Below are 13,804 nucleotides of genomic sequence, written 5' to 3'. Positions count from 1 at the left end.
TTCACCCACATCTACCAGAAGTCTTTTACTTGTGTCTATGAAATATTTCCAATTACAGTAACTTTATTTCAAAGAAAATGAACACAAAAGTAACTGTTGTTTTATTAATCAATTACAGTGACTAGTTTCTCAATTAGCTGCAGGCACTGATGAATGGTATGCACCTAAGACTACAAAAGTTAAAATAAAATGCAAGTATCAAAAATAATCAATGAGCATTGTTAGAAAAATTCATATTCATTTGAATGACTGCCCCAACCCATCATTTTCAACATGTAATAAATTTCATGTTCTATTAATTTAATTGCTGCCCCAAAGCCCACACTGCCAAGACAATAGAGGAGTGGGTTATGACATCAAGCCATGTCAGCAATTTGGCATTTACAGTACATAAAAGATAAGGCAACTGTGGAACCGGAACCACTACTCCTACTCTGCTAGCGACAGAGGAGAAACCAGAATCTACGCAAGAGGGTGCTCAGCGCAGAACACTGTTAAACAGCCCCGACAGAACAGACGGGCACGCTGGCTCTTTAAAGATGATAAAAGCAAAATGTGGCAAGCAACCTCGGGCTCTTCCCTCACGTTTAACACCGTTGAAGAAATTTGGGCTCTGTACAACCACATCCAGTTGTCTCCTAATTTAATGCCTGGCTGTGACTCCACACTTTTGAAGGATGGGATTGAGCCCATGTGGGAAGAGGAGACAAACAAAGGAAGGGGACGGTGGTGGCGAATTACAATGAACAAACAGTGGAGAGGAAGTGACTTCGATGGCCTTCGGCTAGAGACACTGCTGTGCCTTACGGAGCATGGCGAAGTATGTGGGGCTGCTGAAGCAGAGCTAAAGGAGCCAGGACAGGTTTGCTGGTGAAGAGAATCTCTGCCGAGTCTTCTCATAGGAAACGGCATCAAGCAACTGAGATTTGGAAGCTGAACCAAAGCCTCTTCACAAGCAGAGTGGACTGCATGTCCATCTAAAGGTTAGTACTAAGATAAAAGAGAAGTCTCATTTACCTTTGTCTTGTAGTTCTGTGTTTTTTTAAAGAAGGTTCTGGCTAGAGAATCCACTTTCCCAATCAAGCTATTACAGTACACAGCGTCCCCCCACAATCGTCAATGCGTTCCTGGCCCACTCTTCACATTACAAAACATTTACCCATCCACAATATCCAAAGGAGAACTTGCACTTCTGTACCTCACAGGGAAAATAAAAAGGTTATGTACCACTGCATTCAGGAGCATGCAGATTTGTTTCTTTTACATCATTTTTTTTGCTGATGTTGCTAGATTAATTCATTTGTTTCCCTACTTGATAACATTAGTGATTCTGAGTTTAGTTTTTCATTTGTTTTGCTTTCCTTCTTCACACAACATTGGTGAAGAATCCAAGGATATGAAACAAAGGTGGAAGCAATATTAATTTTGTGCATTCTTAGGTAATTTTTTGTTGTTATTTTGGAAGCACAAAGCTTTGCTACAAATTTATACATTTCTTTCAAATCGGTGATGTTTGTGGGATTTCCTAAACATAACTGTGGATTTTAAAAACTATAACATCATGATTACATTCCTAACTAGAATTAGTATGTCTGTCTGTTTTTTAAATCTTTTTGTTGTATGGTAATACTTTGTGTTACTTAGGTTACAATGGCTCAAGTAGAAAAGCGGTCCCATTCAAACTAATGTAAAGCAAATTGTGTATACACACACACACAACTTATATATGCCCTATAATGATTTTCAATTAATTGAAATGAACAAGTCAGATCTCAATCCTCAAAAACATTCTTTGATCAAGGGTTCAAAGGGTGGGAGGGTGGGGAAAGGAGGGGGAAAAAGTGGAACTGATACCAAGGGTTCAAGTAGAAAGAAAATGTCTTGAAAAGGATGGTGGCACTCCCCCCAGAAGAATTTACTTTAGAGGACAGCAATAAATCTGCAGATTGGGAAGAGGGACATGTCTGATCAGAGCACACGGGAGCATATGAAGGGGGAGGAAGAGAGAGTGGAGCACATCCTGGCCCACCAGGCCTGGAGGATGATATCCCTGCTCTGAACAGTCAATGCAGAGTAGACATTATGGCTGATCCCACTATGGGAGACAACGTCCCTCGCTGACCCATGGCCCTATGGGGGACAACACTGGAGACTCAGTGTCAGGATTGGCCAGGTCTGACCCCACCACATCGAGGCAAAACACTAAGGGCCTATGGCAGAGTACTAGGGGGAGCAGTGCAGGGAGGTCCCAAGGGAGTGAAAAGTATAGACTTTTGGGCCAGAGCGTGGCACCCAATCAGACTCAGCTGGAGGATACACCTAAAGGTCAACAAACAGACCATGAAATATTTATAGTTTTTTTATTTTAATTTCATTTATTTATTTATTTATGGTCATTGGTTTTCTTTGTTGTCATTGTGTTCTCTTTTGTCGCTTTGTCTTGCTATGCATTGTTTTTTTGTGCATACTATTATCTCTGCAGGTCTATCTAGACAAGATGGGCTAGAGGAACAGTCTGGAGGAGAAAACAAGGGGACCAATGGTTCCGGGGGGACATGGGAGGGGGGGAGGTGGGGGAAAGGAGGTGGTGTTGACCAACCCAGGGACATGGGAACAATAAGTGATCCAAAATTAGTGGCAAGGAGGGTGTGTGAGAGGCCTGGTAGGGATTCAGTAAGGGCAATGTAATGGAGAGAAATTACTGAAACCCAAATAAAGGCTGAGCATGATAGTGGGACAGGAGGAAAGTAAAAGGAAATAGAGGAAAGAACAAGAAGGAAAGGGGCATTTATAGAGTTCTAAATACAGGCATGTACATATGTAAATATATTTATATAGGAGATGGAGAAATACATCTATGTACATATATTTATAGGTTTAGTATTAAGGCAGCAGATGGACATTGGACCGCCACTCAAGTACTTCCTCACTGCAAGAACACTTTGTTCCATTAAATTGGCATTCCATGATGCTCACCTTCCCGACACAATCGTTGAAGACAAATGTATGTGGTGAAGAAAGCTGATGGTGCCCGGCTATCAAAAGATATAGCGTCTGGGTCTTAAAGCTTGCAGGTAAACAAGCAGGAAAACAAGCGGCCATCTAGCTTAGAAGCAACAAAGCCCACATGGAAGAAGCACACCAGCCTATGTGACCACGAGGTGACGAAGGGATCAGGTATCAAAGAACAAAAAAATCTTATCATTGTAAATGAGGGGGAGTGCAGAGTGGAGACCCACAGCCCATCTGTAGGTAACGGGACACCCCCTTACAGAAGGGTTGCAGGGAGGAGACGAGCCAGTAAGCGTTTGGTGTAGCAACAATGAAACATACAACTTTCCTCTAATTCTTAAATGTACCCCTCCCCCATCATGATTCCAATTCTACCTTAAAAATCTATCTAGACCAGAGCATGTACACTGGTACAGATAGGAACTGGAAACACAGGGAATCCAGGATAGATGATCCCACACCGGTACAGATAGGAACCAGAAACACAGGGAATCCAGGACAGATGATCCCTTCAGGACCAGTGGTAAGAATGGCAATACCGGGAAGGTGGAGGGAAGGTGGAGGGAAGGTGGTGTAGAAAGGGGGAACCGATTATAAGGATCTACATAATTCCTCCCTGGGCGAAGAACAACAGAAAAGTGGGGAAAGGGAGTTGTTGGACAATGTTAAGGTATGACAAAATAACAATTTATTGTACAAATGTGCTTGACACAATGGAGTTGTATGAGCCCCCAATAAAATGATTTATTTAAATGATGGTTGCAACATAAGTACAAATGTGCTCAATACAATTGACTTATGGATTGTTATAAGGTCTGTAAGAGCCCCCAGTAAAATGATTAACAGTAATTAAAACAAATTCTTTCTGATAATTTTTAAAGCTTAAAGTCACTACACTCATACTTCAAAAGGTAAATCACAAACTCTGCTTGACTAGGAGCCCTGGTGGCATGGTGAGCTATGCATTGGGCTGCTAACCACAGGGTCATCAGTTTGAAACCACCAGTCCCCCTCTGCCGAGAAAGATGAGACTATACTCTCATAAAAACGAAATCTTTAGTCTCAGAAACCCACCTACACTGCCCTACAAGGTTGCTTTGAATCAGAATCAACTAGATAGCAATGACAATAAGGTCCCGACTATCGTACTATCTTATTCATCAGTGTCACAGGGTCCATTCTAACTCATACCAACTCTGAGAGACAGGGAACTGCTCCATAGGTTTTCTGAGAGAGTATATCAAGATAGAACAGATAGCCTCATCCTTCTCTCAAAGAGTGGCTAGTGGGCTTGAACCAACAAACTTAAGGTTAGCAGGCCAACACTTACCCATTTAAGTGCCTTAGATAAATTAGCTGGCCATTTGGCTTACAAGGCCAAAAATAATATAAGAAACCCATTTGCCATCAAATCAATTCTGACTCATGGCAGCTCCATGTCAGTGTCAAAAAACAAGAAAAATTCAATTAGCTCCCCTTGTCTCCCTCTCCTGGAAAACCCACTCTGACGAGTTCTGTATCTTTGCAGACAGTCTATCCATGCTCACCTTTGAAATCATGTTCATCCCCATGGCATCACCTGTCCTAGACTGGAAACGAACATAAAGGTTGCGTCCAGCCAGGCTAGTGTGAATTTTCTGTAGTCGTGCAAATCTGTAAGCAGAGAAGCAGAGATTTCTGTGTTAGAGAAGATGGAAGCTATCTTGCCGTGACAGGCTCAATGTGTCACCCACTGTGCCGCCAGGGCTCCTCGGACACCCCGTCCCTCCATTCGACACTGAAGGAAAGCCCATGAGACCATGTCTTCACTGATCTTTAACTGAGGACGCTGCTCTAAGCTGCCGATAGTCACTTTCTAATTCAAATGGGCTTCACAAAGTTTGTGAACTAAAACATACTGTAACTTTATATTTTTGACACCTCTTTGTAGATTAACTCTAAAAAAGCTCAAACACACAAATAAACCAGCATGAACTCTACTGGGGTATTATTTCTATCCATTATGCATCTTTGTAAATTCTATTTACTGTAATCATAGTCAATAAACTAATCAATTACTTCTGTCTGGTTTAGAAGAATCATTCTGCTCTAATCAAGTCAACAATGCCTTACAATGTTTTAGTCAAAACTCCTCAAATGAATGAACTGTCTAACCCAGAGGTTCTCAACCTGTGGGTCAAGACCCCTATGAGGATCATGAGACCCTTTCACAGGGGTTGCCTGATTCATAACAGTAGCAAAATGACAGTTATGAAGTAGCAACAAAAATAATTTTATGGTCGGGGGGTCACCACAACCTGAGGAGCTGTATGAAAGGGTTGCAGCATGAGGAAAATAAGAACTACTGCTCTAAACCAAGTGAGTCTTCTGAGACCCACACACAAACTCACTAAACCACTCTTTCCCTCTCCTGATTTACCTGTGAACTTGCTCCTTTAGATCAGTGTTTTCCAGTGAGTGATGGCAGCCACAGGGGAGGGGAGGGGGCCCATTGGAACAATCTAGGACAGGTGCTAAAGCAGAGACCTACCCTTTATCCAGGATTACGGACTAGAGTACAAAAGTTTTTCATTGCAAGAGGGGTGCTATGTGAGTTTTTCCAAATAGAGAGCAATAAGTAGGCCAAGTAAGTTTGGGAATCTATCATTTAAACTGACATTCTTTTTTTCCCAGCAAAGAATTAATATCCCTTATTTGGAATGAAGGGATTTAAAAGATAGTATTTTAGCAGTTATGTTTTAACAATGATAGAAAACAGCAATAGTTCTGAGTGGAGTGAGGGTCAACCTACATATTAAACTCACTCCCGTACCTACTGGTGCTGTCAAATGCCTCCTTCATCACCGAGAAGCCTTCGGGGGTGTCAAGCCAGGCTTTAACTTCTGCAGAGTCACAGGCACGAGGAAGACGCACCACGGGGCCCCGAGTCATCCCGTCAGCAAGCACTCGGCTGCTGGCACCTCCACCAAGCTACAAAATATGTTCCAGAAGCACACATTAGTCCAGAAGTATATCCTGATCCTGAAAACACATCTGCTTGTCCTAAAAGGTGTCCTTGATTGTACCGAAATCCCTTCTGCCTTGAAAATATGTAAGTGCCAACTTACACCAATTGCCCTGCAGCCTCTGTTAGTGCTGGCCACAAGACAGCCTTCTGTTGTTGCCATCGGAACCTGAAACTCTTTTCCATCCAAGCACAGAGGTCCTGCCACTCCTACCGGGATGGGCATGTATCCAATCACATTTTCACAGCAAGCCCCCATCACCTGAAAGGTAAAATCAAGTCAAGCTGACTCAAGCAGTAAGTAAAAATCTGCAGCATAAAAACACAGCCCTGTGTCATCAATGACTTTCTTCAATAGGTATTTTTCAAAATTTTTTAATTACCCTTTAAAATGTTTAAAATACTAATATTTGAACAACCACTGCAAATATAAGCAAGGAAGACATCTGAAGCTTTTATGATCCGTATCCGCAGCCTGATCACAGCCAAGAGAACCCCAGGGGCAGTTAGAAGCTGCGATACAGGGGGTTGCCACTAGTCACACTGAGATCCTAAGCAGATTACAAAACCACATTAACATAATTTAAAAAGAAAATGGATTTCTAAAACTATGTATAAATCAAAGACTAGTCAAGAAAATGGATCATAAAGCTACAAGGCAGACCGCCTCTAATTAATAAAATCACCTACCAAGGAGTAATTATAGTCCCTGTAAGGTAGATACTGCAGAGAAGAAGGCTCTGGGAGCTTTTGGGAAAGCATTTGTCGGCGAATAGATACACCTCGTTCATGAGTTTCCATCAGGGTTTCCAATTTATAAGCTGGGATATGCTTAGCATTGACTAATCGGATGACCTCAGCATCACTAAGGAATTTTGCACCTTTCTAAAAAAAAAAAACATACGGGGAGAGGGGGAGAGAAAGGAAAATAAGATGCTGAAAAGATATAAAAGTTTTACTACTTATTGCTCATAAAAAGCATTTCAATACAAATTCCTACCGAAAAATAATTAACATATCACTGTTGTGTAACACATCACTGTTGTGTTTGCAAAACAAAGATATACCATGTGTACTTCCCCCAAAATTGATTACCAATCATGCCAAATGAAAATACGACTCCGGTTTTTTCCACAGTAGTTTTTATAATGCTAGACTAGTGCATTTTTTAAAATAGGCAATACATGACATGATTAAAATAAAGAGTATAAATAGGTATATATGAAAACGTCTTCCTCCCAGCCCTTCCTTCCTCCACCTACCCAGCTCTTTTTCTGCATTCAAGTAGTTCAACAACAGGCAACCATTTTTTCTTCTCTGTGTATCTTTTCTAAAGGTTTTCATTATTTATTCATACTCCAATTTTATATATAATTTCTCCCCTTTTAACCAAGATGGTGGTATGCACGTTATTTTTTCATTTAAAATATAAGGGGGTTTTAAAGAGTTCATGGAAAAATGGAAGTAAAAGGTAAAGGAATGTTTTAATGAACTTGTTATGAAACTTCCCCATATCTGTACATAAAGTTCCTTCATTCTTGCTAAGGGTAAGTGATATTCCATTATATAGCTATGCCATAATTTAGTTGATCTCCAAAGAACATTTCATTTAACTTGCAAAATTTTTCCATTACAAAAGATACGGAAATGAATAACCTTATACATGTCATTCATATGCATTTTATTTTTATTAATCATTTTATTGGGGTGTTCGTACAAATCTTCTAACAATCCATCACTTGTACTAAGCACACTTGTACATGTGTTCCCTTCAACATTTCCCAATCATTTTCTTTCTACTTGAGCTCTTAGTATGTGCTCTCCTTTTTTCCCCTGCCCTCCCTTCTGCATCCTTGATTAATTATATATTGTTGTTGTTATGTTGTGTCTTACATTGTCCGTTGTTTCCCCTTCACCCACATTTGTTACTTGTCCCCCTGGGGGTGGGCCATATAGCCAATCTTGTGATAGATTCCCCCTTCCTCCCCCTCCGCAGCCCCCCACTCTACTCTCATGGTATTGCCATTCCCACTACTGTTCCTGAGGATTTTATCTGTCCTGAAATCCATGTGCCAAAGTTCTTATCTGTGCCAATGTGTGTACTCTGGTCTAGCCAGATTTCTAAGGTAGAACTGGGTCATGGTATTGAGGCAGGAAGTACTCAAGAACTAGAGGAATGATTTGTTTCCTTGGTGCCAGAATGCCCCTGGTTGAACCATCCCTTCCTTGTGACCCTTCTGTGTGTGTGTGTGTGGGGGGGGGGATGTCCAATTGTCTACAGATAGGTTTTGGGTCTCCTCTCCCTCTCCTCTTTTCACATTGATATAATTGTTTGTTTTGGATCTTTTAATACCTAATGCCGTCGATACCTCATGATCACACAGGCTGGTGTGCTTCTTCCATGTGGGCTTTGTGGCTTCCATGGTAAACGGCCGCTTGTTTAACTGCATGCCTTTAAGACCCCAGACGCTCTATCTTTTAATAGCTCTCTTCACCACATTGGCTTATGCACCCATTTTGTCTTCAGTGATCAAGTTGGGAAGGTGAGTAGCAAAGAGTTACTAGAACATGTTCACGTGTTTAGGGGGGTCTGGAGTAGAGGCCCAAGTCTGTCTTCTATCTTATTACTTAACATATAAATATATGTACACTGGCCACTATCCCTTTCATTATAAATTAATATATTTACATATATACACACCTATAGCTATACCTCTACAAATAGCTTTTGCCTCCTACTTCTTCTCCCTATTTCTTTTCACCTTCTTCCTGTCCTACTATCATCCTCAACTTCCATTCGGCTCTCAGTAATTCCTCTTGGATATACTGTAATTGATCAAGCCCCACCAGACTGAGTATATTGGCTTCCCACTTCCCCTTCTGCCCCATCCTCTCCTGTCTTCCATGGACCACCTGTCCCACTGTTTTCTCCTCGAGATTATTTGTCCTGCCTATCTTATATAGATAGATATAGTGTGAAAGACAATTCCAGTTCTGTGTGCTGACCCTTATGAGTGTTTTCCAATGGGGTCTGATGAGGTGCCAAGCCCTGTCCCAAGTCAGAAGTCTATTTTCATGATTCCTCGGGGACTTAGTTACTTTGCTCCCCTCGCTGCCCTGTTACATTCCCTTGGAGTTTCACCCCGCTGTGCGTGAGGCAGACTAGGCACACATTCCGCACAGTGTGTCTAGTGCTCACCCCCTCCCCCCGTAGCAATATGGGTCAAGGAGGGAATGTCTTGTCTCGTGGTAGGGCCGATCCTACAGTCCTCTCTGTGTATTGGCTGCTCCAAGTAGGGATGTAGTCCGTAGGACTTGCTGGGCCATGACGTGGTCCACTCTAGCTCTTTCACAATTAGTTCTACTCATGTGTTCTGGGACAGACCCTCCTCTCTCCCCGGGCTGTATCTTAAGTCCTGTCCTCTGCATTGCATTCTTCTGGGGAGCGAGTCAACATAGCTCACCTCACACGTGTGACTTTATAAGTACAAAGTTCCCTAATGATGGGCCAAAGGTCATAGCTATGATGTGAATCAATATTGCAAAATTCTTATCAGAATTCTCTGTTCCCCACAGTATAGACACTGCTCCTCAAAACATATTTCTATAATTCGAGTTCTTATAAGACTGATCCACTCTTAATATTTTAAAGAATTATTTCTATTTCGTGTCTTAGAAACAGATATTACTTGCTTTAAAAAACCTGGATTGTTACTCCTGCTAAATTTCCAAAGTTCTTTATATATTATGGAGATTAATAAAAGTTATGTTTCCAATACTTTTCCTTGATTTGGTTCTTTTTAAAGTTCTATTTATGGTGATGATATATACGAGGGGGTACCCCCCCAAAAAGGGAATTTTTTTCCCCAAAGCTATGTATTTAAATACTTCTTACAAAACAACCTTATCACTTTCTATGTTCTCTCCATTACACTTAATACATTTGTCAAATCTGCGGTTCCATTCTTTGAAACATTTTTCAGATTCACCTATCTGGATGGCTGACAGCACCTCCCTCATGTTTTTCTTCGCCTCTTCTATATCGTCAAATCACTGTCCTTTCATGTCCCTCTTCATTTTAGAAAGTCGCAAGGAGGCCAGGTCAGGTGAGTAAGGTGCATTGAGCAAGAGACATGCTGGGATTTTTTTTTGCCAAAAACTGGCGCACTGAGATAGCTGCATGAACAGGTGCATTGTTGTGGTGGCAAAACCAGTCACTTATTTGCCACAAATGAAGCCCTTTTTTAACACACACTGTTTTCAGAACTTCTAAATAGAAAGCTTGATTAACAGTTTGACCTGATAGAACGAACATCAAATGCACTATGCTCACATCAAAAAAACACATGAGCACTGTCTTGATCTCTGATTTCACTTAAGCTTTTTTGAGGAGAGGTAATGATGTCATCTTTCATTGGCTTGATTGATGTTTGCTTTCGGGGTCACTCTGGAGCTGTTCTTTCAAAGCACAGCATGTTTACACTCGATGCTCTTTTTCCTGGTGAGTAAGAATCTGAGGCACAAATTTCACAGTAATGCTTTTCATTGTGAAATCTTCCATCAAAATTCGCTGAATCAAGTTCCAAGATACTCCAGGTAACTTCCCCATCTCTTCTGTGGTCTGTTGTCAGTTTGGGAAGTAGATAGACATCCAGAACAAGGTTTGTCATGAATCAACATTTCACCTGTTTTGAAATGAGAAAACCATTCGTACTCTTGAGTTTTTCGCATAGGGCTGTCCTTGTAATCTGTGTTCATCACAGCAGTTTCTGCCGCATTTTTTCCGAGCAGGAAATAAATGTTCACAGCCTTATGCTGTTCTCTTAAAACAACCATCACAAACAATGACAATCTAGAAAAACTGCTTTCCCAAAAAAATTCACCAGAGAGCACCTTCCCAGGTGATGCCACTGGGTGCACTAATTTAGAGTGAGCTGCTGGATGCTTGCCTGGAGAGGCACAGCTTGCACAGTATGCATAGCTTACATACTATGAAGGCTCTGCCCAGCAGAACCTTTCCCGTTTTATAGGGAGGAGGTACCCCCTCATATCTGTGTACACACACACACACACACACACACACACGATCTTTGCACACCTGATTTTCTGAAACACATCAAGATGAACTAGACAAATCCAAAATCACTGATTATTTTTTCAAATTGGATGAGAGACCTATTCTGTATAAGGCTCTCTTGAATTTTTCAAGAGTTTAATGCCTGATGATCAAAATAAGCATCTAAATTTGTGGTAAAAGAGAACTGTCATTAAAAAGAAAAAAAAATGGCAATTCCTTCCAGTTGAAGAGGTAAAGAAAGCCTCATAGAGAAGGTTGCATCTGCCCCTAAATAAAGATAAAAACACCTGGGGATGAAAAGCAGCAAGAACAACTGCAACCCAGAGTTGGGGATTGTGTTCACAGAACAATGACAAGATTCAATTCAAAGCTACATGATTAAAGAATACAGATGAAACATATGCAAGAACAGATCAATTTGCCTAACCAAACATATTCATGTTGATCAAAGATAACTCATCAGGCAGCCTACATCAGTAAACTACTTTTCAACATACTGATGATTTCAAAATTATCTATTCCTATGAAAGATGTAGACTTCTTCCACTGACAGACCTTTGTCAATCCCAAGTCCCATTAAGAAAAACACAAAGTCAGTGACTGGGAAGTCTGACTGATAAAGCTATTTACACTGCAGCACACCTCCCCAGGGCCCACTTTATGGCACTGAACAACACTGGAGTATCACAAATTAATCCTGAAAATACTAATCCTTAACCAGTCCTTGTCAGGCCTCCAGCTGAGCCAGCTTGTATTAGGCGTCAGTAAAGAAAATCGAACCAGTCCACAGGCTAAAGACTTGGACTGAAAACCCCAGCATCCTTAACTCTGCATCGTCACTTGCTCTCTCCAAGTCTGAGCTCAGTAAAATACATTTACCTGCTCCACAGGTTGATCACTGGAAATCAAACAATATTTACTTACTGGGAATCATTCATTTACAAATCCTGGCCTTCACAATGGATACCATCCAGCTGAGACGCTCAGCTCTCAAAAGAGCGACAACACGAGCATTGTAAGCGGAGAACATGGAGGCCTTTGGGTGTTCTTGGGAGGGAGACGATGCGAACAGAAATGAGCAGAAGGAAAGCAGTTTCTTCAGAGTAAAATGTGAAGACGCAAATCCACATCAGGATGCATGAGGCATGGCCAGAGACAAAGCTCTCTCTCTCTATTGCTGATGCCTACCCTTGTAGTTTTGCTAATTCTATCAAAATAAGACAGCTGAGATATGGTACACACAGAAAAGCGAGTGATAAAGGAAAACAAATTATCTCCAAGATTACTTATTCACACACAAATAAAGGGCCAGATTATGTAGATATGGCAGTAACACACAATTTCAACAACTCCAAGACGACTATATACAGTTGGTATGGTAGTTACATGATCTCAAATTGTCAATTTGAGACTTCCGAGTGAAGGGGTGGAGTTTAGCCTGTCAATCAGGTCATAGCCTGATGACCTCATTTGGAGGCACTAAGGAGATAAGTAACTCATTGGAGTTGGGACACACACTCACAGCCTGGGAGACACTGCAGCTGACAAGACACATGGAAGAGCTACACTAGAGTGGGAGGAGCCATGTGGAGACCCCTGCTAGCACTGAGAGGCTGACAACGCCACCGGATCTACAAGACTTCCCACTCACTGGCCTGCAATCTTCCTACATTCGGCGTCATTGCTTGTGATGCGTGAGTCTGAAGAGGAATTTATAGATTGGTATCGGACATATGGGCTAAGATCGGACTTATAGACTTGATCTGAACTGGGATGTTTTCTCGATATTCAATTGTTCTTATATATAAAGTTCTTCCTTATACGCGAGTGTCCATACATTTTGTTTCTCTAGCCTATCCAGACTAACGCAGCTGTATAAGCAGAGAATCTTGGTCAAACTTTAGAAAGGAAAACAAGCTTTCACAGCACATAACACTTTTTTCCCTTAAAAATTATTAATTGGGAGTTAATAGATCCACATATCATCCCATAGTTCAATCACATCAAGCAGAATTGTATAATTGCTACCATAATCAATTTCCAACATAATACTACCTTTTTTTTTCTCTTCACAACACTAACTTTTAAAACAAAGCATTCTTCTTTTGGAAATTCATTTCCACAATACTTTCCCCAGGCCTCCCCACATCTTCTCTATGACCCACAGGAATAAACTAGAGTATGGACTCAGGAATAAGAATCTCTTGGACTGTTCTCAGCCTTGCTGGCTCCTAAATGTAAAATTACTTAAACCTCCAGGGCCCTCAGTTGTCTTGTATAAAAGACAGATCATTCCAATTGCATTTTCAGGGTGCTCAGAGTAAGGCAGTACCCACAAACCATGTAACCCTGTGCCCAGACTTACTAGGTTTCCCACTAGTATGTTGCTTCCTTTTTTTTTTTAATTAAACAGGTGATTCACCATCAAAGCTCATTTTTAAAGAAAGACGCCACATAGGATACTGTCTGCTTTCCTCACCTCTGCATCACCGAGGATCTGTAAACATTCTTCATTAGGCCGAGGCTCCTTGGAAAGTTCAATATCAGATTCCTTTGTCTCCAGTACTGGTGCAGAATCAAGTACAGAGGAGTTACCAACCACAAATGTAGCTCTGTTGGTGTCAGTTTCTGTCACTAAGGGTTTTATAACTTCAACTGTTCAAGAGATCAAAAGAAATGGCAAGACACTGAGCACCAGATCAACTGTTTCA

At 41.2% G+C, this 13,804-nt stretch overlaps 1 protein-coding gene across 2 annotated transcripts in view; it reads right to left on the bottom strand.

The window, feature by feature from the left end:
- HMGCR (3-hydroxy-3-methylglutaryl-CoA reductase) overlaps positions 1-13,804 on the bottom strand; it is a 32,153-nt gene that overhangs the window by 4,186 nt on the left and 14,163 nt on the right. For both annotated transcript variants that reach the window (XM_075541176.1, XM_075541177.1), the window contains exons 11-15: positions 13,573-13,748; positions 6,707-6,901; positions 6,120-6,278; positions 5,825-5,982; positions 4,560-4,665 (exon numbers count right to left, since the gene is read on the bottom strand). In XM_075541176.1, coding sequence (XP_075397291.1) covers positions 4,560-4,665; positions 5,825-5,982; positions 6,120-6,278; positions 6,707-6,901; positions 13,573-13,748 — 794 coding nt within the window. The remainder of the gene's footprint in view (positions 1-4,559; positions 4,666-5,824; positions 5,983-6,119; positions 6,279-6,706; positions 6,902-13,572; positions 13,749-13,804) is intronic.

The sequence above is a fragment of the Tenrec ecaudatus genome, chromosome 2 (genome assembly GCF_050624435.1).
Source record: "Tenrec ecaudatus isolate mTenEca1 chromosome 2, mTenEca1.hap1, whole genome shotgun sequence".
Classification (NCBI taxonomy): Eukaryota; Metazoa; Chordata; class Mammalia; order Afrosoricida; family Tenrecidae; genus Tenrec; species Tenrec ecaudatus.
Note: the sequence above shows the minus strand (reverse complement) of the source record. Positions and strands in the feature narration are given on the sequence as shown.